This window comes from Balaenoptera musculus, chromosome 2, assembly GCF_009873245.2.
Source record: "Balaenoptera musculus isolate JJ_BM4_2016_0621 chromosome 2, mBalMus1.pri.v3, whole genome shotgun sequence".
NCBI classification, from domain to species: Eukaryota; Metazoa; Chordata; class Mammalia; order Artiodactyla; family Balaenopteridae; genus Balaenoptera; species Balaenoptera musculus.
Genome location: NC_045786.1, coordinates 98,692,520 through 98,718,098, shown reverse-complemented (window position 1 = coordinate 98,718,098; position 25,579 = coordinate 98,692,520). Strand labels below are relative to the sequence as shown.

Sequence of the window (25,579 nt, the reverse complement as noted above, 5' to 3'; positions counted from 1 at the left end):
CTCAGCCTCTGCTCAAGGCAGCACACGTTCCTGCAGGAAAAGGGGAACCCCCAAGTAGGTAGGGCTGCTTTGGGATCTGGCTGGGGCAGAGTTAGGAGAAACAGTGCAGACAAGTGAGGAGGGAACGCCCCAAGTCTGGGGGAGTCTGCCCTCTTTTGGTTACACTTTGTCACCCCTTTCTGGGAGCGTTCATCCAACGAAGTGGGAGGTCTGAGAGAAGAGGCCAATGCACTAGGCTATGGCAGCCCCAGGCAACCAACTGAGGACCCTCTGCACCCACAACACGAGGTGGGTATGGGTGGGCTCAACAAAACAAGGCTCTGTGGTGACCCGATTTTCCTGAGTCAGGTTCCAGAAGAGCAAAGCTGCCCACGTGGTACGTCGTTTGCTGGACTCTGCCTCAGCTGAGTGGGCTCTTGCTGGAAGTGAGGAAGGGCTGGGTGGCCAGAGGCCGAGAATGAAGTCAGGGACCATGACAGGGGAGAATCGGGGCTCATTAAAGCTTTTGCTTTGTGAGGTGCATTCGAGTGTTTGCAGTATCCAGGTGGTCGCGCTGTGGTTCACAGCAACCCAAACACGTAAGGCTCTGGGAGCGGGGAAGAGGCCAGATGCTCCTCTGGAACTGGCTTGTAAGACCTGGGGCCCTGGGGCCCTGGGCTGGAACAGAATTTGTTTTATGAAGGATTGGCTTGCTGAGAGAAGATTAAGTAGGGTCAGAATGAACACCGCCTTGGGGCTGATCTCTTTAAATTACTTCCCAAAGTGTGAAGGAAGTTCGTAATTATTAATGGACACTCTTAAAATAGTGGTGACTTCTTTTACCCAGCTTGTGGTGGCTAAACCTTCGGGTGGTTACACCACAGAAACCGCAGTGAAATCCCTGGCCAGCAAAACCCAGTCTGACCAAATACTGCCAGACAATTCTACTTGTGCCTGGTGCTCCAAAACAACAGGTCAGATCCAGGACAGCAGTGGGAGGCGGCAGTGAGAAACATGAGGAGGGAGGGGGATTTGAGGCAGACAGGAAAGATACAAAGTGTCTTATGTTCTAGACACACAGTGGAGAGCTGATTCACACAAAGACCTCAAGAGCTCTATTTACTGGGTGCTTGCTGGGTTCCTTAGATGTTCTATCAGGCAGAGAATTCTAAAGGTTGTGCCTAATGCAGAACTCATTTAAAGTCTAAATTACCCCTGAAAATTGTAGGGGTAATTTGTGAGGTTCTATCCTCAGATTGTCCATAGAGGATAGAACCCAGTTTTGTGAATATAAATTATGAGGTATAGTTACATATACATTACATATAAATGTTAAGAGGTAAATAGTAACATGCAGTATATAATCAAGGAAATATGCGAAATAGAACTCTGTGGATTTGATATACAATTTAAATAATTTCTTGCTCACTATTTGGCCAATCTCATGTTGTTCTAACTACAAATGCTGCATAAATGATGTGGCTCCAATGTGCCTGCTACTTAAATAAAGCACTTCTAATCCTCCCAACAAGGCTGAGATACCCAGTCAGTTTTATAAAGGGGAACATGATGTTCAGAGCAGTTAAGTGATTTTTCCAAGGTCACACAGACCGACATCTACCTGGCCATGGCTCCATTTTCCTTTTCTAACTAAGAGCTGCACATGACCTGGTTCCTGCACATCTCCCTGTCTCTGCTACAGACCTGAGTGCAGAGGGCTTGGGACAAGTGGCAGCAGACACACATCAATGGAGACATAGAGAAATATTTCCAAGCAATAACCTGTATAGGTTACTAGAAAATTGTCCCAGGGTTTATTCCACTGTGTGCACGTTTTATGCAAAAACTCATGGCTATTTCCAATCCTTGCTGCTGATTCCAAATCCTTGACTTTAGTCCTTGGAAAACTCTCTTTGACTCATAGGAGCCTTGCACAAGAGGCAGACATGTATAGTGTGGAAGGGCTGGGATCACTAACAGCAGATAAGAGGAGTGAGTCTCCCGAGCTCTCAGCCTCAGTCAGCGTCCCTATCTGTCAGTGTGCTGGCTGCGGAGTGGGCAGCTGGGGAAGGGAGCAGAGATAGCAAGGAGACCTCAGATAGGGCGAGGCTTGGCTGGCTTCCCCGGCTTCCCCATTCCAAGGGTGGGTAGGCCTACATTCACTCTTTGACAGGCAGTTGTCTTCCCTGAAGCAGGCCTGGGGGACCTCCAGGTGGGAAAATCCATTCTGTACCACCCCCATGGTGATCACAGTACAGAGGGTGGCCAGAGCCTGGCACCTCTAATACTAGGACAGAAAAGACACGTCATGCATTTGACCTGTACCTTTACTTGCATGGCCTGTGTGGAAAGACAAGAGAAAAGAAACAAGGAGAAGTCAGTCAGTGAAAGCAGGGGTCCAAGACACAAGGCAGCACATGTTAGTCACAGCTCTTTCACCCCCATTCCTCTGCCAACACAACAGAAACCCAACGGCTCTGGAAGCCGGTTGAGCACAGCATGAAGAGGGGGTGGGAGGTTAGGATGGAGGTTAATTGGATCAAAAGGACTTACACCCAGACCAAGCAGTGCATCCCTGGGGCAAGGTCATCTCAGAGTGTGTGACCCTCAGACCCTGGTGGTCTTCAGATCCGGCCACCCAAGTGAACTCTTGGATCTCATGCCTTCCCCCCCTCCCACCTCCCTCCTGGCACCTGGGTGGGATGCAGACAATCTGTCATGTAACCAAAGACCCCAATTTTCTTTTTTCTTTCCACCCACCACATTATCACCTCCAAAAGATCTGTGGTTACAAAAAGAGTTGGGAGAACTGAACTAAGGGGCCATGTATGTGCCTCCCCTAAAAAAAGTTTCTAAAAAATGTACTCTAGGAATATCCAAGGTGGTTCAGGATCACCCCACAGCCCAAAGGGTGGGAAATCTCCCTTCTGTGCTGTGACCTTTAAATATACCTTAGGTCAAAGGCTCCTACACGCTATAGGTTCTAATTTTATTCTTTTCTTCACATATTGCTAGAATTAGTTAACTCAACGCATTTCCCTAATGCTGGAAATGCTTTTATTTATGTATGTATGTATATATGTATTTATCTATTGATCTATCTATTTATGCATCTTTTTAATGTTAGCTGAAACTTTTTATTTCCGAAACAGAAATCTAGAAATTCCTATACCTTCAAAATCATTTCATTTCCCCACACTTTATCACCAATAGTTTATGACCAAATACACAATTTATGTGTGAACTTTAAAAAAACAGAGACTCTTAAGAGAAAAGGAGTTGGAAGAGGACACATGGTAGGTGGTGTGCTGTGTTGAGACAGCACAGGGGGAGGCTTCAGAACAAGGGCAGAGCTCTGCCATCTGAAGTGCTCATCCCCACTGAGGGGGTAAGGGAAGTAGAGATCAGTCAACCCAACATTAGATGGTAGAGGGAAAGGTGAATGTCCAGAAGCCAGTCTGAGAATGAGAGAGTGAGAGGGAGAACGAGAGTGAGACAGAGAGAAAGAGAGAGAGAGAGGCACCAAAGGAGGAGGGAGGGCAGTAAGAGAACAGGGAAGGGTAGAGGAGGGAATGGTAGAAAGAAGAGGGGGAGGGGATGGGAGACAGAGAGATGAAGTGAATGGGGGAGGGGGAGGGGGAAAGACAGGGAGAAGAAGAGAAAGAGGGAACAGGAAGGGGGAGAGAGAAGAGATGGGGGAGGGGGGCAGAGGGAGAGAGAGCACTTGAACTGCACAAGTGCAAAAGCAAAGGGAATACAAATGAAAGTGAAAAAAGGTGGGGGGGGTGGAGGGAATGAGAGAGAGGCGAGTGAGCAGCTAGGGAGATGGGAAGAGGAAGCAAAGTCACACATGTCATTCTGAATACCCTTGACAAGCATAAAGATGTCTTCTCAACTCTTCCCTGCCCTTTTTCAGTACACTGAAATCACGCTCATGGGGTGGAGTGGCTTTACACGAGGCACTCTAATATTTGCTGCATCACAACTCTTTTATTGTTTATAATCTTGGTCAAGGAACTGGCATTTCTTGGGCTAAACACATTCTAACTTACCATTCCCCTCTGAGGAAGCTGCTGCCATTTTTCCAGAAAACAAAACAAGTTTAAAAACAAAACAAAAAACATGTGCTCAGCTTAGTTATGTATTGCTTAACATGTATTTGCAAACTGGTGTTATATAAACAAAATACAATACAATGAGCTCTCCCCAAAATGTGCTTTAGCTGCTGGAAAAAAGGACACATCTTTGAACTGACCTTCAATTAATCAAGTAAGAACAGTGTGGCCCACAGTATATTGTTTCCACTTCCTTTCCATCTGCAATGGCATGTGCAGTGTGTGTGGACATGCAGCATTCCAGCACACATATCTCTGCCATATGCACTGAGGCAACTTCATTTATACAACACCAGAATTCAATTATGAGTGCAAAAAGCAAGCACAGGTGATCATTCAGATCAGGTAGTAGAGAGAACATCTAATTTCAGGAAGGCAAAGGCAATGGGGATTCAGCTGATAATAAAGAGAATACCCCCTCCCCATCCTCGCAATACGTAGTTCTACATCCAAAAAATACCAGAAATGGCTATGAGTTGCTGTTTATTGGAGGTATGATATCTCTCTGTCTGAAATAATGTGCTGCATTTATGTAACATTATTCAATTCTAGAGATGCATTTAAAACTGACTTTTCAACAGGGCCTACTAGTAGAGCTGGGAGAAGTCAGGCAGTAAGCTCAAGCCCATTCTACAGATTGGTAAACTGGGGCCCCGAGAAGTTAAGTGAACGATGCAAGGCCATACCTATACCGAGCAGCTGGGCCAAGAGTGGGACTTCGCTTCCTTTCAGGCTCTAGTCCTGTTTGCTACTACACTTTGTGTCTCAACTGAGGCCACAGGAACAATATGAATATTTGTTACCCTGAGAAGCACAGCAAATTATTATTTAACATCTAGGGAGTGTCCTTACATCCATTACACTGTAACTTTGACCCTCTCCAACACATCTCAGAAAAAACTGGCATACAATGTCAATGGAAATGAAATGAAAGCATCTGCTCCTATGGACTAACCTTACCAGCAGGAAAGATGCACAGATTCTGAATATGCTCATCCTCTGACAAGACTAACATACCCTTTTCCTCATTCAGTGATGTAAATGAACAATTTCAGGTTAGTTTGTTAGTAGGTTAGTTTTGAAACATCATTCTTTGTCACCTCTTCTCTTTCCAAGTATAAATCCAAGGACCCTGAGTATCCATTCATCACCAGAGGGCTGAGATTATCTTTGCCATTTCTGCTCATCTGGGATCCAAATCCTTGTATCAGAATCATTTTCTTTGCTTTTTTGCCATCCACTGACAATAACAATGGATGCTAGCTGGTTCAATCAAAGGCCAAAAGATCTACCCCAAGTTGAAGGTAGCAAGGAATCTGTCTGGGATTCAGTGACTTTCACTAGGTGGACAGGGTCAAACAAGACACTGTAATGGTTTTAAGAAGACCCTTCAGAGGGAACTTAGGGACAGATATCCAGGGATCAGGAGTCTGAAAATATCCTTCCTCCTGTACCTCACATGAGCAGCTGTGTTTGCCAAAAGTCAAATGCAAAATAAACTTTGGAAAGTCAAATAAAAATTATCCAAAGCACAAAGGGATGCACCTTAAGTAAGGTTCCTTTGCAGCAAAGATTCCTCTTGAATGTGAATATATATATATACCTAATCTCTCTACATTGTATGTGCACAGTTCTATTTATCAAACTTTACTAAACAGCGCATACCAGATTCTAAACTCTGAGAATCAAATTTTGGATGCTGGAAGAAGTGTTAATGTCAACATAGCTTAAAGATGGAAGGGATGGAAAGTTCAGAGTGATTGCAGCTGACCAGAGCTAGGCACGCTTAGTGAAGTTTTGGGTGTTGAATTTTTCACTTTTGGTGGCCCCTGGTCTGCAGCTCTGCATACAAAGGTCTTCTATCCCAAATGGTTATTTGGAAGGTTGCCCCAAGAGCTTTGCTACAAACCCGCGACTGTCATCTTTCCGGAACTGGTTCTCACTTCTGAGGGGTTCCCGTGCACACTCCACCTTCCTGGTCCTCAGAGACAGCACTGTACCAGCAGTGAGAGAGATGCACACCTCAGGTGTCACATGTCTCTTATACGTGACAGTACAGTCAACCCTCACCCAGGCACGCTTCTCAGGGGAAGAGAGTCCAGGTAAGCCATGACAGCCGGGAACGAAACAGCACATTTAAGTAAGCCTTGTTTTTGTGTGTACACCTGAAGGAGTGTGTCTGAGAATTCTCGCCAATAAAAACAGCAAAACCTAACTGTGCAGAGCTGACTCAGGGGAAACCCGGAGGCCGGCTCCCCCTCCTGTATTCAATACTGCGACACCCTCCCTGTAGGTGACTCTGTTTTCAGACAGAGGTTTGGAACGCCCTCTTTCAAACATTTCCCTGCAGGGGGATGGACAAATGTTTGGGTTTCTGAGTGCAACTCACTTGGAGAATAAACAGAAGGCATTAAGAGGTCAGCACAGCTGAAATAAAGCAGCTATTAGATGTTCAAGATAGGAAGAAAATAAGTGAACTGTAAGAATATGTGTCTACGAAATCTTCAAAGCAAGGCAATGTCCTCACAGCTAATTAAAAGGTGGCTCTAGGCACATATATTTTTGCAGCTTTTCTACACAGCAAGTAGTTCTACTTTAAAACAAGTAACAGCAGCTTTTGTTTTGGAGACCTCTCGAATGCCTTCGGCGAGTCTTGAAACTGAAACTTTGACGCACAAAGCAGCTACTTATTCATAAAATGTGATGACCGTGCTTATTTTTTTTTTTTTTTTTTTTTTTTTTTTTTAAACATCTTTATTGAAGTATAATTGCCTTACAATAGTGTGTTAGCTGACCGTGCTTATTTGAGAGCAGTTTCTTCCGGCTCATTCTCAAAGAAAGAACAGTGGACCTGCTGGTTTCCGTGGTCTGACCTAAACGCAGTAGGAACTAATCCCTTCATACACCCAAGATATGTAGCTTAGGTCAAGGTTGGAGAGTCTTTGGAATTGATTTCTATGGACTTACTTTTGACATCTTGCTTTTGCTGTCTCCAGTTAAAAATGCCAAATTATTAATTTCATTCTGAATCACAAAATTCTGCTCTTCCCTCTTGAAGTTCTAAGTGGGGGGGAAATAAAAAAGCAAACATTACAAGAAAGTTGAGGTGTACCTTTCACCACCAACTCTAAATCCAGGGCCCCCATGTGTGCTTACGTGAGATTTACACCACAGGATGAAGACCTCTGCCACCATGCGGAAGAGCTGGTCAGAGTCAGCATTGGGGCTTTTGAGCCAGTTAGATCTGAGGTGAAAGATAAATGAATATGCATGTGGAATTCAGCAATGATTGGAAGAGTCACACTCTAAAAATTATACCGACATCAGATGCACACATTTATCCAGATAAAATTGCATTCCCATAGGAGGCAATCTTCAGAGAGACTAAATATCAATATATTCCTTGCATGCTTAGATATAGGCATGTAACTGTTGTAGGTATCTTTGAAGACCTACAATAATCATTTCCATTTTACCAAAGGATTCCAGGATTCTCTTAGCAAACAGATGTCAGAAATCAACATTTCAAAATGGTCAAAGGTAAGGTTTTTTTGTCCTTTAAACTGAAGAGGTGATTAAGGTTACATTTAAGTTTTGGGACAGGCCTCCTTTAATCCTCAAGTCTAGCAAGACTAGGAAAGTCTTGGTCACTATGACATCTAATCTTGTCAAGCCACTGAAATTGTGAGCACTGTATAAACAGTTCAGGCCTTGCCCATTTTCCTTTCAAAGCCACTTTTATGAATGAAATCTGTAAGACAATAATTTTTTTTAACTGTTATTTAAAGTGTATAGGCAGAGACCAAACATCTCCTATGCCCTTTGAAATGGTTTGCAAATTCCCTATAAATAGGCATTACTCATTTTTAAAAAAAATACTAGGCTAGGTAAATTTCACAGTGGCGGCAAGAAGGCTAAATTACAGTAGAATTCAGTCATTTCCTAAAAGTTGTCTTGCCCCTATCTTGTGCATTTGAATTAAATTATATTTTGAAACGGCTGGGTGAGTAAATATCTGCATAAAGTAACACATTAGAAATTAAATTGTCTATCGTCTTTCTTAAAGAAAACTTTGGGGCTGTCATGAATGGTCTAAAAAACCTAATGTCCCTTGGTGTATGCATGGTAATAGCTATCAAAAAGCCAGTTCCCTAAGCCCTGGGACATCAGACTGAATTGTTCTGAGCAGCCTGTACCTTCTGCCCATTCACGGAAGGCACCAGGCTAAGGAAGAAAGGTGAAGACTCATGAGGCCAAGACCACCTCTGGATTCCTTTCTCATGTCCTCAATTCCTTCCTGCCCTGAGTTCCAGCCTCATGGACATTCTTGTCTAATCTTCCTTGTTTTCTACCTCAACTAGCCTCTCCTTTATAGGCAGACACTACAGGTGGTCTGCCCAACACTCATTCTCCTCTTCTTCCTTAGGCACAAACCCCCATTTTACTCCGGGTGGCACTGTGCCCTGCTGAAGGTCACCTTACCCAGCTCCCCTCGAGGGACAGCTGTGGAACTAAGTTCTGATCAATGAGATGGAAGAGGAAGTTGTTGGATGAGCCTTCTGGGAAAGCTCTCTAAAAAGGATCAGATAGCTGAAGGTGCCCTTTTGCCTTTCTACTTCCTCTCTGGAATGAAAATATGACAGCTCAAACTCTAATTGGCATGTTGCACCTGATGTAACTGAACATGGAAGCCAACGTTAAGGACAGAAAGACAGAGGAGTGAGGGTTTCTAATGAGGAGCAACCATACTGGCCATGGACTGGCTATCTCTGGACTTCCTTCATGTGTGAGATTTAACTTCTAATTTAAGCCACTCTATAAGGTATCCATCACTAGGAGCCAAATGCAATCCGAACTTGAGGCTTGAGATGGGTAACGCTTTTTGATTTCTTTCATATTGATTTTTCAGGAGCGCTTTTTCAGGGTCAAGTGTCAGGTTTTATCAGAACCGCCAGCTGTTCCTTCTGTAGCGTTTTGGCTTAAATGTGCTTTATAGGCTTGCACTATGCCTTGAGTGGGAAGAAGCAAGGGGTCACATCCTATCCCGCTGAGGAAAAGCACAGCCACAGGGAGTGAGTCTCAGGAACACTGAAAGCAAAATCTCAGGTAAACATTTGCTCACAGGAGAAAGGAGAGGCTTTGCATACCATTGCCTTCATATGGGAATGCAGTTTCAGCTGAATGAATTTTGTTTTCAACACCCTTCTTCCAAGAGGCAGATTTTTACTCTTTGTCTTTAGTGAGGTTCTTTCTTCAGGTTCAGAATGGTGGGTACACATGAACCCACCATTAAATGTTTTCCCCCAGGCACGTAAACTCTCTGCACCTCTCAAACCAGATGAAGTCAGTATTTGCAGGAGGACAGAAGATCCTGACCTTGCCTCTCCAACGTGCCCGTATACTTCCTACCCCCAAATGATGTAACCAGACTCTCTCCTCCCTGCTCCCAGCCTTCCACAGAACTCAGACCTTTCTCAACATTCAGGCATTTGATCCTTTTGGAGGTACTTAGCCGACCTGTGGGTTTCTTTTATCATCTGCTCTGCATGCTGCCAAAAGACAGCTGGGAAATGCAAAGCTGTAGGTGGGGAAGACGGCTGGGTTTAGAGGTAAAACAGAAACAAAAAGCAGGAGAATAAAGGAGAGTTAGACTGCTATTGTCAAAATGCCAACTTAGCAGGTTTTCGAAGAAAGTAAAGCCAGTTATCAGGTTTTGAAAGAAAGTAAAGCCATGTTCCTATATTCACGGTCAGGTTGTCTGACTAAGAGGTAAGAGCTTTATCTCTGCCTTGTTCCTGAGCCTCTTGTAGAGGATACAGCCTGAGGTGGTCACCACACAGGATTTACTTGGATTCCCTTCAACAGTTTGTGAGATGGGTTTTCACCCAAAATCGTACTATTTAAAGTTGTTCGTTTCTGTTCAGAGTGTGTCTGATTTCCAGAAAGGAGGCTGAGACGCTGCTGCCTTGTGTAGAGAGGTTTGTTGAACCTATGCTGATGTATAATCTCCTGGCATGAGGAGATGGAGCCCTGATTCGCCCTGCTCGGGCCACGGCACGCTTGGAGCTCTTGCTTATTCTGGGTCAGCTTCAGGTTCAAAACTGACCCACAGAAGCTTCTCTTCAGAAGACTGTTTCAGATGTCAAAGAGACTTGGAACACTGCTGTGACAGGGCTGAAGGAAGTCCAAAGGTTTAATATGATGAGAGAAAACAGGAGAGGACAGGACAAGATGGCTGTCTTCAATGTTTAAAGAGCTGCCGCAAGAGAGATTGGAGTAGTTTTGTGTGGCTCGAGAGAGCAAAATCAGAGTTGATAGGAGATACAGATCTGAACTCAAAAACCGTTCAAAGTGGGGAGAAGGGGAATTGGATGAAGGTGGCTAAAGGTATAAACTTCCAGTTATAAGATAAATAAGTCCTAGGGGGTGGAAGGTGCAACATGATTAATCTAATTAACACTCTATGTTATATATGGAAGTTAAGAGCGTAAATCCCAACAGTCCTCATCACAAGGAAAAAATACTTTTTCATGTCTTTTATTTTGTGTCTGTGTGAGGTGATGGATATTCACTAAACTTATTGTAAGCATTTCATGATGTATATAAGTCGAATCGTTCTGTTGTCTACCCTACACTTACAGAGGGCTGTGTGTCAATTACATCTCAATAAAACTGGAAGAAAAAAAATGAATGAGAAAGAGTTGAACAAAAATGGCTTTAACTGTCTGAAACTAGAGTGGGAAGACACACACAGTATGGCTGTACCTGTCGTCCATAACCATGGTGGATAATGAGGCAGGAAATGCACCGCTAGGAAAAGGGAAGAGGGTATTGATTCATCCAGTTATAGGTAAGATGAGCTGACCTCTATTATTCCTGCCAACTCCACAATCCCGTGCTTCCAAGCCAGCCAGTTCTTTTGGGTGAAGAAAGAACTTGAAGGAGGTAAAGGCACACACACAGGAAGGAAGGATTTCTAAGCGAGGCTCAGATGGCCATAATGCTCCCTGGTTTTCAGGGAAGAAAGGGTTGAAAAGCGGTGATGAATGAATTAATGATGACCTCAAAGACTCTCTGGCATTGCCATTTTTAGCAACTGTCAAACAACGTGTAAGTGGAACACTCTATTTTGCATCTTGATCGTCAATAGTGACAAATGCAGTTAAAGAGCTATTCCAGGGGCAACCTTACTCTACTTTCATTTCTGTTTTCACCTCAAACTCTGACAAATTCCTTCGCTAACCTGATAGCATAATTATGTTATCAGAAATGACTAAAATGATGACCCTGAAAGCAGGATTTCTTTTGAGACAGTGAGTAAAATTCCCCACAGATAGGTAAGGAATTTCATACATACACACACACACACACACATACACACACACACATACACACACACTTATATATAGTGTGTGTAAGATGTTTATTTTGCAAAGCTAAATATAAGTAATCTTAAGTAAATATTTTAAACAGTAAGTACAATTTACCTTATGAAATAAATGCTAAAATGGGCATATCCAGACCTATTCCTTGCCCATGACAGAATGGCATACCACTCAAAAAGTCAGCAACGTTCCCCCCAGTATCCCTAGGTCTTTTCAGTATCTACAATGGAGTATTTTAAAATTAAACCTTCCCAAACTTACATTTTAGGCCTCTAAGCTTTAAGAGGGTGAGGTATAATAAAAACATCTATTTGGTCTTTGCCTTCCCCTGGGACCAACAGTCCTTTGTTCCTTTGCCTGTTCATGAACATTAGGCTACTATGCCTTCATTTCCCCCTCATCCAGCTTAAATTCCATGGCCAACCTTTACAATTACCCTATTATATACACCCTCAACTCCCTAACCCATTTTTCTTCATCACACTCATTTTGCAAAGCCCCAACTCTCTTCCCAGTCTGGGCCTGTACCTGGCAGCCAAACTGGCTGGAGAAAAACACGACTTGCCAACGGGTCCCACTTTAAATTCACGACCGCAGATCTCAGGTGGGACCCTGGATGCAGCCCGGCAATCCCACCCACTTCCCTGGCCCACCCGCTCTCCCGCTCTCCCTGGGCCCTGCCTCCTTCCTCCTCAAGCCTCCAAGCACCTTCTCTATCTCAAAAACTCTCCTCTCGAGCCTACTTCTTCCCCCAGCTAGCAGCCCGTTTCTCTGTTCCCCTTTACAGTTAAAACTCCTTGAACAAGTTGTCTGTACTGCTATCTCCAAGTCCTTTTCTCCCATTCTCTTCCAACCTGCTCCGAAGAGGTCCTCATCTCCATTGCTCCATTGAAACTGCTCTTGTCAAGGTCATCAATAACCTTCATTCATCATCATTCTTTCCTCCTGGAAATCCCTTGTGAAGTTGGCATCCAGGACACAACATGCTGTTGGTTTCCTCCCGTCTCACTGGCGGCTCCCTCTGAGTCTCACTCACGGGTTCCTTCTCTTCTGCCTGCCCTGAGCACACGGGCTCAGTCCTTAGAACTCTTCCCTCTCCCTCTCAAGCCTTTATTTATCTCATCCAGTCTCATGTCGCTCAAAGACCACATATCAACGTGTAGGTGACTCTCAAATTCTCATGTCTACACCAGACCTCCCTCCTGAACTCTGGACTCATATATTCAACTGCCCACTCAACATTTTCATTTTTGTATTGAAGAGGAAACTCAAATTTAACACGACTGAAAGTGACATCCTGATCTTGCCCTAAAAAAACTTCTGTATCCACAATCCTCCCCAACTCAACTGCTGGGAACTCCATCCTTCCATTTGCCCAGAATCATCTTTGACTCCCCTCTTTTCTCTTATTCCCAATCTGCAGGTCCCAAGGGCTCTACCTTTAAAACAGGCCCAGAATCTGACATCTTCTGTCAACCTTCATTGCTACCAGCCTGGTCCCAGCCACCACCAACTCTTTTTTTTTTTTCTTTTTAATTGTGGTAAAATATACGTAACATAAAATTACTCATTAGCAACATTTAGTACAACCATCACTATCTAGTTTCAGAACATTTTCAGGACTCTGAAAGGAAACCCCAGCCCCATCATGCAGGGGCTCTCCATCCTCTGCCCCAGCCCTGGCACCACGAGCCCGCTCTGCACCCTCAGATCTTGACTGGGTCACTGTGTGCCTCTCGGCCGGTCTCCTCACTTCCTTATTTGCCCTGATCCCTCACCACAGCGTTCAAAGACTGAGTCAGATCACATCACAGCTTATCTTCAAACCTGCACCAACTGCTCATCTTGCTCAGAGGAGAAGCCCTGGCCCCGTGGAGAGAAGATGGCTTCTCGGACGTCTCGTGCTGCTCTCCTCACCCCTCACTCTTCTCCAGCTGTACTGGCCTCCTCGTGATCTCCTGAACATCCCAACACACACCCCTTCCTCAGGGCTTGCACCAGATGCTTCCTTTTCCTGGGAACATAACCCTTCCCCAGACCTGCAGGGTTCCCGACCTCACCTCCTTCGGGTCAGTGTTCAAATGTCGCTTTCTCAGTTAACATTCTTTTAAAACTGCCACCCTGGCACTCCTAATTCCCTTTACTTTGCTTGTATAATTTACTTAGATAAGTAAATTATAAGTAAAGTGCGTAAGTAAATATATAAGTATATAAGGAAGTATATCGTAAATATGCAAGTATTTATTTTGTTCATTGTCTGCTCGCCCCACTCTCCTGCCGGAATGAAAGCTCCCTGGGCCAACATCTCTTTCTGTTTTGTTCTCTCTTGTCCCCTAATGCCTCCAACAGTGCCTGACACACAGTCAGTAATGTCTGGTGAATGAATGTGTGACAGAGCAGCAGAGGGGCAGGAGCGGGTCGCTGCTGCCCTTATTTGACTAACTCCCTCTTCCCTGTGGTGGCCTGTGAAGATGGAAGGGGTGGCCATGCCGCTGATCATGTAGAATCACTGGCCAAGGAAAGCATTGCCCAGAGGTCCCACACCGGGGACTCTGTGGGGGAGGGGCACCGGGGGTGGCAGCTGTGACCTCCCTCTCTCACCTGTAACAAAACCCAGTACCGTCTCTCCATCCAGGGACTTGCCTAGGCCTCCTCCGTACCTGTTGTTGTCCACGTAGCGGATCAGCATGGGGTAGAAGGCATAGAGGTCTCTGCAGAGGACGGCAAACTCATCCAGGATGAGGAGCTCTGCCTCCTGGGTGTCCCCTCTGCTGTCGGCTTTCAGCTGCTCCTCCTCCTGCACAGTCTTGACAGCCTTCTTCTTCAGCTTCTCCAGAGTTGGGATGAAGTGGCTTCTTAGCAGGTCCGCCCTGGCCTTGCTGATGATTGGCTGGGCATACACTGTGTTTGCAAACAAAGGGCCTCCCCCTCATTGTGCATGTTATGACAATCGATGAAAGGAAAGAAGTGATACTCAAAGGTGAGGCTGTGAAAAGCCATCAACTCAGGATGGCACTTGCCCTTCCTTCATCCTCTGCTTGGCACTTCCATCTCATGAAGCCTCAGTTGCTGGAGGCGGGGGTGGAGCTACAGGAGAAGGTCTCTATTCCTGTTCTGCTTCTCTAGGCCATAGGGAAAACTTGCCACCCTTTAACTCTTCACATATGGCGTTTGCTATACCTCTGAGCTCTTCATAACAGACTATCTTGTTTCATTTTAGAGTACATTCATGTTGGTTTTAGCTCACTAGCTAGATTATAAACCTTTTATTCATAATAACCAACACTGTGCTGAGTCAAGAGTAGGCACTCAATACTACGCTTTCTGGTTTATAGAAAAATCTCTTGTTAAAAATATATGGACCCAACCACAGTTCTCAGCCCCCAGGACTTGAGAACTGCCAACCTACTGCCTGGGGACTCCTCTGGGCCCTGAGAAAAGCAGAGAAACTACTATCATCTATAATAAACTGAGAGGCAGACTGGGGTGGCCACTAGAAGTCAATGAGCAGAAACAAGCAATCAGTGGGACCTGCGACTATGAGTCCAGCCTTCTTGAAGAGAAAGATAAAACTTACATGTCTCATCGAGCTTCTTAAATGGAATATCCTAGTGGTCTAATTCATAATAAAGATGAGAATCAGAGTAATTATTTAAAGATAAGTGAAATAAAATTCTCAAGAGTCATGAACCATTCACAAAGTGCATTGCGTATTTTGTGTATTTCAAAGGTTCTTTAATGTAGGGCGTTTCAATTGGAAACAGCCTATAATCCAGCACTTTTTCTTTTTAATCTCACTTTACCTTATTTTTTGCTTTCATAAATAAGGCTGTTTTAGAAAGAGAAGGCAAAAACAGTTCTCTGCTGAGAAGCATTAACCAACAGGTCGAAACAACACTGTGATGGCTCACATTTCACACTCCAGCCTTCACCGGGCTGCATTTCTGCTTTGGACCTGGAATCGGAATGGCTGTTCCAGATATGGGTGATTTGAGGTTGCTATTTAAAATGGACTTTGTTTAGGCACCAGGAATGAAGTGGCCTAACTGAATGAGATCTGGGTTCACCTGTGAAATAACAGGTCAAGTTCAGTTCCCATCAGTGTGCTGTGACATCTTTCCACTGCACCACTGGGGAAGCTAAGGGAGTCCATCCTTCGATTACCTTCCTTCCCTTAATCCAGATTTAGAAATTAGAGCTCCTCAACAAATTGCCTTAGGGTTAACAATATTCTTGGGCTAATAGGTAAGAAAGGAACGCCAACTTTATCTACTCATATGTTCCCAGAGGCCTACACTGTCTAGGAGCCATCAGTACCCAAAGTATTTATAATTTGAAGTTCATTTCAGAGACTGGAAGGGGGTAGAAGTTTTCTTCCTTGGAATATCTATTCATTTGTCCAGGAAGCTAATAGCTACCACTGATCCCACCATTGTGTTTTATGGTTAGGAGATTGTAGGGGTGAAACAGCTATGGTCCATCAAAACTGCAGGTCCCTCAAAGGCAATGACTTTGCTTTAGCTTCTGTCTTCTCGACTCTCTGACAGAGGACACTAAAATATTCATGGTTTCCTGACTGTGGAAAGTGTGGTTATTAATTTTCCAAGCCTCTCCTCTTTTGGAGTTGTTTCAGGAGCAGAAAATCAGCTAACAACATTCATTAAGAGCCTACTGCATGCAAGGAGGAGTACAAAACAAGACAGAAATCCAAGTGAGGCTACTGTGAACCTAAGTTAGAGAGTGTCTTAGGAAGCATAACGTGAAATACAAATGCTAGAAACTTACAGTACAGCCCAGATGGGAGTGAGTTTTGTATGTGTGGAAAACACGCAGGATCACTTACCAAGAAAATATGGACAATTATTACTGTAAGAGCAAATGGAATTCTTAAGTACCAAAAGCAAATAAGTAATGATCATGGGATTCGGGTAGAGTTTATCAAGAAGGGCTTCCTGGAGATTCGAGGGACCTGGATTAGTTGGGGAGTTAGGCAGGAGCATTTGCTCCAGGAAGCTCTACAGGGGAATAAGTCAATTCTTTTCACTGTTAAATAACTAAGTGCGGGGAGGGGCAATAGCTTAAAGGTAGACTAAGCGAAGAAAAGAGAGTCCAGGCGTCTTGGTGCTGGGGCCGGGGCCGGGGAGGAAAGGCATGTGTGGTACCTGCAATGCGCTTCATCCAGGAGGCCTCATCGATGCTCAGGTTGTTGTTGATGATTTTCAGAATGTTGCCCAGGATGACACTGAGGTGTTCAGAGGTGACCTTGGTGCACCAGGGCCCTGTGCTGGGGGGCAGGTGCTCAGGCCCCCGCTCCCACCAGTAGGACAGGTAGTTGCACAGCATGGGCAAGATCACCTCGATGACGTGGGGCATCTCCGTGTACCGGGCCCCTGACTCGGCCAGGTCGTTGATTTCCTTCATCAGGCCTTCCAGCTGAGGGATGTCAGGGCACATCTCCTCCACTGTGTCTGGCATCCCCAGAACTGACCGAGAGGGTACAGGAAGAATAAAGGGACAGTAATTCAAAAGCACAAATAGTGCAACCTTCTCTCTCTCTGTCCACCCCTCCTTTGGTCTTTAGACATAGTTTTCCACCCCAGAGCCTCAAACAAGTAAGCTCCAGATACAGAGGAGCTTTTGCTCTCCTGCTGCCTTTGTAAAGACTGAAGCTTCCAGAGGCTGGGTTATCTTCTAGATGTCATATTCAGGTTAAAACACTTAAACTGAATCTTTTTTTTTTTTTTTAATTTATTTATTTATTTATTTATGGCTGCATTGGGTCTTCGTTTCTGTACGAGACTTTCTCTTGTTGCGGCAAGTGGGGGCCACTCTTCATCGCGGTGCGCGGGCCTCTCACTATTCGTGGCCTCTCTTGCTGTGGAGCACAGGCTCCAGACGCGCAGGCTCAGTAATTGTGGCTCACGGGCCTAGTTGCTCCGCGGCATGTGGGATCTTCCCAGACCAGGGCTCGAACCCGTGTCCCCTGCACTGGCAGGCAGATTCTCAACCACTGCGCCACCAGGGAAGCCCTTAAACTGAATCTTAAAGGAGCATAACAGAGACATGGCCGAGGGACATTTCATAAGACTTCTCTGTGATACAGTCAGTCTCTTGCTTCTCCATCCTGGCCTCAGTGCATGCACTGCAGGAAAGGCAGGACTAGGAGGAGAAAAGCAACCCATCGGTGCTGAGTTGCCAATTTGTGGTTCGGTCACCTGGATGTCTGTACTGTTTCAAAAAGGAAAAAGAAACATCTTGCATCAAAGATTCTTTCAGCTGCACCAGAGACAACACTTTCCATCCAGTTGAAATTTCGGGGAAGAAAGCTTTGCACATACATTGATTTCTGAGTTTACAAAAGAAGTTACTGATGACCTGAAGTAACCTTTGCCAAGACCTCTTGTCATTCACTTAAACCTTTTTGTTTCTGAAGGTTTATGTGCAAGGAATAGTGAGTCAGCCCTATCTCTTCCTCACACTGAGTGACTGAGGTCACTTCACTGATCGAGGAAAGACAGGATGAGATGATGACAGAGTTCAACATTAAACGTTGTCAGATACAAGAATAGCAAACAGAAGAAGCCAAGGGGATATCTGTCTTGTTCTTCTTAAGGCAAAGGACACTCTTTCCCTCCAAGACAGGAGGAGAAGACAAGAAACATCCTGAGGTTCCTGATGGGTGAGACGAAAACAAGGGCTCTGAGTGGCAGGGCGGGGCATGGTTGAAAAGAAGCACAGGTCAAAAGCTCTGCAGAGCGTCCATTTATGTCATAGCCCCCAGGGTCCGCCTGGGCCTGGGAGGCAGCTCATTGCAGACTCCACCCACAGGCCAAACTTCTCACAGTGGGGCCGAAGCATCAGGCACCAGGGGGGCTAGGGAGTCAGAGAAGCAACAGGAAAATGTGGTGCATTTTAGATCCACTAGTGGAGCCTATTAGATCCACTAGAAGATTTGAGGAAATTCTTTTTGATATTAGAAGTAAAGTGTAAAGTTCTCATGAATTTCAAAGGACAAAGCAGAAACTTCAAATAAAATGTGACGTTTAGTGAATTGGGTTGTGCCCGCAGGCCCTTTGCCATGGGGTTACCGCTGGTGTGAAGTCTCTCTCTTTTCTAGATTTTAAGTCCATAGGAATGGAAGGGTTAATGAATAAGAGGCCACAGCAAATTCTTTGGCCTTTAGGAATATTGGCCAATTGAAGGGACTGTCTTGATTTCTGTCATAATTGTCCTGCCTGGAGCAGAGATCCAGAATAATCCTGGCTGCCTTGGAGACAATGAATCTGTAGCTGTTACAAGTGGTTCTAGGAGATGGTGTGCAGCTGCACAGTGAGGGACTTGGAAGAGCCTCCCTGCTATGGAGCAGGCCCTGTGAGGTGCTAACACCCTTTCCCTAACTGTGATTTTCTGTTGCTATCGGTATGGCCTTTCGGCAGGTAGAAGACTACAGATCTCTCTTCCTTGGAAGTTAGGAGTGAACCAATGTCCTTTAAATCCAGACAATTCAAAAGGACTAGTAGGGCTTCCCTGGTGGCGCAGTGGTTGAGAGTCTGCCTGCCAATGCAGGGGACACAGGTTCGAGCCCTGGTCTGGGAAGATCCCACATGCCGCGGAGCAACTGGGCCCGTGAGCCACAATTGCTGAGCCTGCGCGTCTGGAGCCTGTGCTCCGCAACAGGAGAGGCCACGATAGTGAGAGGCCCGTGCATCGCGATGAAGAGTGGCCCCCGCTTGCCACAAGTAGAGAAAGCCCTTGCACAGAAACGAAGACCCAACACAGCCAAAAATAAATAATAATTAAAAAAAAAAAAAAAAAAAGACTAGTAGCATGAAAGCCAAAGAACATCGAACTCCTATGATTTACAGCGTTAAGGGAATTATACAGGTTAGACACGATCCACTGCCAATGCTGGTCATTTGCAGAGAACAAGTCCAGCCTGTACCTTGCTGCAGAGCAACAAGAATCAGGGGTGACATCAACCTGGGGGTCTGGGGAGACTCTCACAGACAAAATCATTTGACACATACAGTGTCAGAATCAATAGGTACGAACAGTACAGTCAAATATTCTACCTTCAAGCTCTGCACACAGAACAATGCCAACTGCCACAGATGCAGCTGAAGTTTACAACTGTTTGCTATAAAATTATACGTGAGAAGGCTCAGGGCGTGTGTGTGTTTAAATGTCACATCGACAATACATCATCATAGACACTTTTTTTCCTACCTAAGAGAAACACAGAGTTGCTTGAGGTTGCTTCGCTGGAGTCATTACAATGACCTTTAAAAGTTACTTATATGTAATTGGTCCTCGAGGGGAAGAAACATTTGTGATTTACGTGGTGTTTTGTTCTTCAAATGCCACGTAATAAACCCGCAGAATGAATGCTGCTGAGTTATCTACCTGAAGAAGAGCTCAGCTGGGTCCTATTAGAATCAGACACAAGAATGTAAGAGGGGACCATTGGAACACACTGGCCTTCCATCTGCTAGATCAGTGGTTCTCAAAGCGAAATCCTCCCACCCGCAGTGGCAGCATCACCTGGAAACTTGTTAGGACCTTCAGAATCCAGACTTACTGAATTAGAGACTCTAGGGGCAGGACTTGGCATTCTTTAACAAGCCTTTCGAATGATTCTAATACATGCTAGTGTCTGAGAAGCACTGGGAACCACTGAGTTAGATTCCAAAGTAGTATTTTCTTCACCAAGCAGCTCTTCCCTCAAGAAGCCAGCATCAGAGAGCACCGTCTCTGTAGTACAGGCAGACAGCTTGCATGGAAACTGGACCTCCTTTCTCTCTGGTTGATTTTTCCAATAAGGATTTGGAAAGTAAACTGGCTGGTGAGTAGGATGTTTTGGTCAATCTAATATTCTGATTAATAGACCACTGCCACACATAACCAAAGATTTTATCTAGTTTTATCTAGCACATAACAGTATTAAACCTTTTCCAGTTTTTGGATGAGTCAGAAAATGCTCCAGGACATTACAAGAGAGAAGAGTTCCTAATATGAGTAACTCTGCTGGCAAAACACCAACTGTTAATTAATACAGACGCCCAATTGACTGAAGCCTTGATAAATCAGTTCATATTGTATTTCTCAACCAAAGACTCACATCATTTGTCACGTCACATTATCTGTCACATTCCTTTCCCTCCTTGGTCCCTCAGGCCACCTATTTTGTATAATGAATGAAGTCTACCTTCTCAGAGTCCGTCAAGCCATCAGTCATTCTCTGGCTCCAGGCAAACCTGGTTATCCCAGAATAAGTATTTGTGTACACTCTACTTTTCAACAGCCATACACATGGTCAGCATTCAGTCTTTGTTGATTCATTTTTTTTTTTTAAGATTTGATTTTATTTATTTTTGGCTGCGTTGGGTCTTCATTGCTGTGCACGGTCTTTCTCTAGTTGCGGCGAGTGGGGGCTGCTCTTCCTTGCGGTGTGCGGGCTTCTCATTGCGGTGGCTTCTCTTGCTGCGGAGCACAGGCTCTAGGTGGGTGGGCTTCAGTACTGTGGCATGTGGGCTCCGTAGCTGTGGCTCGCGGGCTCTAGAGCGCAGGCTCAGTAGTTGTGGCGCACGGGCTTACCTCTGGGAGCTCAAGAGCAGAGTAGGTCTCTCTCTTTCCCAAGGTGCAAGCTCTACACGTTGGTGATACACAGAGACACACTTTTTCTTGAATCACAGTTGGAGCAGAATAAACGTGTAAGTATCCAGCGCTGTCATGCCTGGACCCATGTCCCTCTGGAGTTGGAGAGCAACATTTTAGCTTGCTTTTGCCTACAGATGTCACAGCCCTTCCTCAACTTTGCCAAAGCCTGCTCAGTTGTTCAGCTCCTACTTTAGCTGCAAGATGTGACTCATTCGGAATCATGAGACGGCAGAGAAAAACAAGGTTGTTACTATATTTTTCCTAGTCCATGAGAGGGGAGGAAGGGTGAGATGAGGCTGAGAGGGCTGGGGAATTAACTGAGAGACTCCATGTGAGACTTTGGGATGTGGAGGCATCTTGGCAATGCTTCTCTCTCGACGAGCTCTGAGGACACTAGTCTCCACTGTACTCTAGCTCAGGGAGAGAACTTTAAACAGTCTTGTCTAAATTGTCCTGGTCATTCTTTCTGGGGGTCACATGCTTCTTTTATCTGAAGTAATGAAAGCAAGCGAGAATAAAGCCACCAGGGCTTATTAGTACTCTGGATTCTTAGACGGAAAGAAGAGTGGTGACAGAGAAAAGTGTGACAGGAACCTTTCCTCTCCTAGAACCCTTAGGACCCATGATAGCTTGAAAAGGGGGCTGGAACCAAATGGCATTGATGCACAGTCTCGTCATCTGTTGGTACTGTGCATCGATATTTTAAGAAAATATTGGTTCTGAATAGGATAGGTTCTGGTTAGAAATGGTTTACTATGATTTTTTTTGATCTGTTTTTCTTAATATTGATCAGACCCATGATGTGGTAATTTTTGCTTCATGTCGCATCAAATCATTGTAGTTCTTTCCAGCTGGAGTCCAAGCTTCATTCAAGGTTCCTACTGGAAGCTCCTCTGTTCTAATCCATTGCCCTTCAGCAGGATCACAATTCATCCATTCATGGGGACTCTCTCTTCTACCCTCCAGAAGCAGTTTACCACCTGCCTTGGATTCCACTTCTAGGTTATCCTAGAAGAGGGGGTGGGAAAACTTTTCCTATAAAGGGGTCAGACAGTAAATATGTTAGCCATTGCAGGCCCGACAGTCTTTGCTGCCACTACTCATCTGTGTCACTGCAGTTGAAGGGGAGCAGAATGGGCCACCCCCAAATATGCCCCTTTGGCAGAGGGATTACTTTGAGCTGATTATTTTTAAGAAACTGCAGACCCAGGAGAGTGTCTGAAAACAGAGTTACTCTTTTGTAAGGAAAATCTGCATTTATAAAGAAAGTTTACCTTAGATACAAGTGCCTGTACCAGAAGAGAGCTCTTGCCTGAGATTACTTTTTCTTCTGAAAGACTCACGTGCATGGCAGGGCAAACTGTTTACCAAATCCTTCCTCTTCTCACTTTCCCATGAATTGCTACCCCCTTTGAAGCCCCAGACTCCTAACCCTTTCCTTAGATCAGGATGGTGTATAAACCTCAATTGTTGGGCTGGCTTTTGAGTCTCATATCTTTGTGGGGCTCCCTTATGTACACATATGTACATAAGTAAAAGTTTGTTTTTCTCCTGTCATTCTGTCTTTTTTAGTAGGGGGGTTCTCAGCCAAGAACGATGAAGGGTAGAGGGAAAATTATTTTTCCTCCCCTACACAGTGCTAAAGCAGCTGCAGACAACATGTAAATGAGTGGGTGTGACCATGTTCTAATAAAACACCATTTACAAAAATCAGCAGCGGGCCAGATTAGGCCTGTGGCCAGAGTTTGCCAACCACTGTTCTAGAACTCAGTGCCTCAACACTCCTGTCAAATTCTCTTTCTTGTAGAATTTCAGTTCCTTCTTGTGTTTTTCTCTGTTTTATTTTCCCCGAAGATGGAGAACACGTGGTCATCATCCTTGGAAACACGGCCTGTCTGTGGACTTGAAGAGTGTAACGAGGTTATCAGTGCAGCTGTGCCCCTGCCACTGACACTCTGGAGAGGAACTGTAAAGGGCAGTCACATCCCCAGGTGCAGAAAGAGAACGGAGACCAGGGAAGACAGGAGAACCTGAATTTTTAGGATGCAAGGGATTTAGAAATCAACTACACTGTCTCCTCATTTTACACAAGATGAAACCAAAGTCTAGCGATAACAACAAAGTACTTGCCTGTGCCCACTTTTCCAGCAAGATGGAGACATGCCACATGGTCCCAGCTCTGACCTCCCGGCCCCTCTCAGACCACATGAACCAGCAACAGTGCCGCAGGCTGCCATCCCTGCCTGGGTGGCCTTCCCTCCCGCTGCTTTCTTCAAGCACATCAGTGATGACCTCTGTGCGATGATACTTACTAGACCTCTCCCTGGGGGTTTTGGTGTTGAAGACTGAGAGTGGGTTGTAGCGGTCAAGGGTGGGCTCCAGGAATGCCACTGGTATGGCAGCTGCCAGTGAGGCCAGGCATTCTCCAAGGGCAGGACGTTGCCTGGAAACAAAGAAGTCCATTTAGAAGTGGTGACACCCTCATGCTGGCCCCATGCATTGGTGGGCCACTTCCCCACAGATGGCTCCCCTGGACATCCTGGGCCCCAGGCTCAGCAAGGTTGTATGCTCTTCCCCCTCCCTCACGTTTCTCTGGACACTAACCGATGGTTTACAATGGTCTCACTCCCTGGTACCTAGTTCTTAAGCAACTAAGGTGATATATAATACACTATGTAGCTTTGTTCTTCTCTCCCAGCATCTCTGAGAGCAAGTTTTGCTGGCATCCAGATTGAATTGGATCTTCCTGGTTCTCAAAATGTTTTGAAATCTTCTGTGTAATTTCTCTGTGTCTGTTCCCTTTGAATGGAGCTTGTGTCCACCAGTGGGAACAGTAGATAATGGGCCAAAAGCACCAATAAGACACAAAACTAAAAACCTACTTTGCGAGAGAAACAACAGGTCCTAAAACCTATTGCTTGATTTAGACAAAAGAGCTCTAACACCTATTACTTCTCTTTTTGTCCCACAAACATTTGTGTGCCTACCATGTATTAAGCTCTGGGTTTTAAGTCCTTCTGTGAAACAAGCAATCAGTCAAAAACAAAATGCTTGGGATTCCTAGTTCAGATTTGTATTGGATTGGCCAAAAACCCGAACGAACTTTTTGGCCAACCCAAGCGTTCTCCGGCTGAGAGGGGTTGTGCTGCTTTCAGGATAACCAAGGCTGCAAGAATAAGTGATGGGAACCAGCCACCAGCTGGTCAAAGCAGAGCTAGTACTGAAATAGTGCTTCCCCCTCGCAGACCTGGGCTTAGCCTTGGAGTTGTACTTTCTAACCCCGCAGGTCCTGTCTGCTAGTGAGATGACACAGTGGCAGTGCTGGCTAGAAGGGCCCCATATGGGGGCTGACATCTGTTTCTTTCTGATGAATGGGAGACCAGAGCCACCTGGTTTCCACCCATCAATATCTTTTCTCTGCCACTCACTGGCATTCAATCACAGACAGACTACATGCCCGCCTTGCGAGTTACACAAGTGATGTCAGTTCCCAAACAAGGGGAAAAATTTCTTCAAATAAACCAATACTGTGAGTCCTTTGTTAGACTGTGATACAAAGACAGCTAGTGGAAAATGCAGACAGTAGGTCGATAATGAAGAGTTGGAAGGGCTTACAGGGTTCAAGCTTACAGGGTTGTTTGCCTTCCTCTGTGACTGATCAACTCAAACTGAGCGTGGATACTGTGTATATGATGATACTGTGTATATTCTGCCCTCTAGCAGAAGCCTCGGGAGCGGAGGGTGTCAGGCTGCATCCTGGGGGATGTTACAGAGCCGTCATGGAGAAAACCACCAGCTAGAGAGGGCACACTTGGAGCCAAGAGCAAACAACCTACTACTGCAATTCTGTGCAAACAGGAAGGCATTCAGTTCTCAGGGTTCCCTTCAGCTCCCACCAAAACCCAAACCCAAGACCGCGTTAACTGCCCTTCACTATGACAACAGCCAACAATTCCAGCAGCACCAAGAAGCCAGAGTGTCAAAGCTGCAGGGTCTCTGGGTGGGATAACAAGCATTTACTATGGGGCAAGGCAGGGGGATGGCTAGGGGAGTCACTGTTTACTGAGGGGTGAGCGAGGTAGTCTTAACCTTGGCCTTTGGCTTCCAGGTGGTGAAATGAATGCAGGAAGGAAACATAGAACCCTGATGCAGTATGACAAAATAACACGTCTTTATGGTCTAATTATAAGGATTAACATCAACCTGCAACACCATTATAGCACAGAGGAAGGTACACATTTGAGCTGGATTAAAAATGTGATCTTAACTGGTCCTGAAAAACTGACTTGACAGGACTATCTGGGGTAGGGGTAGAATCAGAATCTGCAGGGGGCTAGCCCGGGGGTACACAGAACTGTTCTGCTTGAGATGCCAGAGGAATCTGCTGGACCAGAGAGAGGAAGGAGGGAGAGGGTGGGTGAGTGAGTCGGTAGAAAGCTGTGT

General features: G+C 45.2%; 1 protein-coding gene across 1 annotated transcript in view; it reads right to left on the bottom strand.

Moving 5' to 3' along the window:
- The window catches only part of RYR3 (ryanodine receptor 3), a 552,083-nt gene that overhangs the window by 55,540 nt on the left and 470,964 nt on the right, over positions 1–25,579 (bottom strand). The window contains exons 65-69 of the mRNA XM_036843923.1: positions 23,449–23,579; positions 16,642–16,962; positions 14,140–14,380; positions 7,251–7,338; positions 7,062–7,154 (exon numbers count right to left, since the gene is read on the bottom strand). Of these exons, the coding sequence (XP_036699818.1) occupies positions 7,062–7,154; positions 7,251–7,338; positions 14,140–14,380; positions 16,642–16,962; positions 23,449–23,579 (874 nt within the window). The remainder of the gene's footprint in view (positions 1–7,061; positions 7,155–7,250; positions 7,339–14,139; positions 14,381–16,641; positions 16,963–23,448; positions 23,580–25,579) is intronic.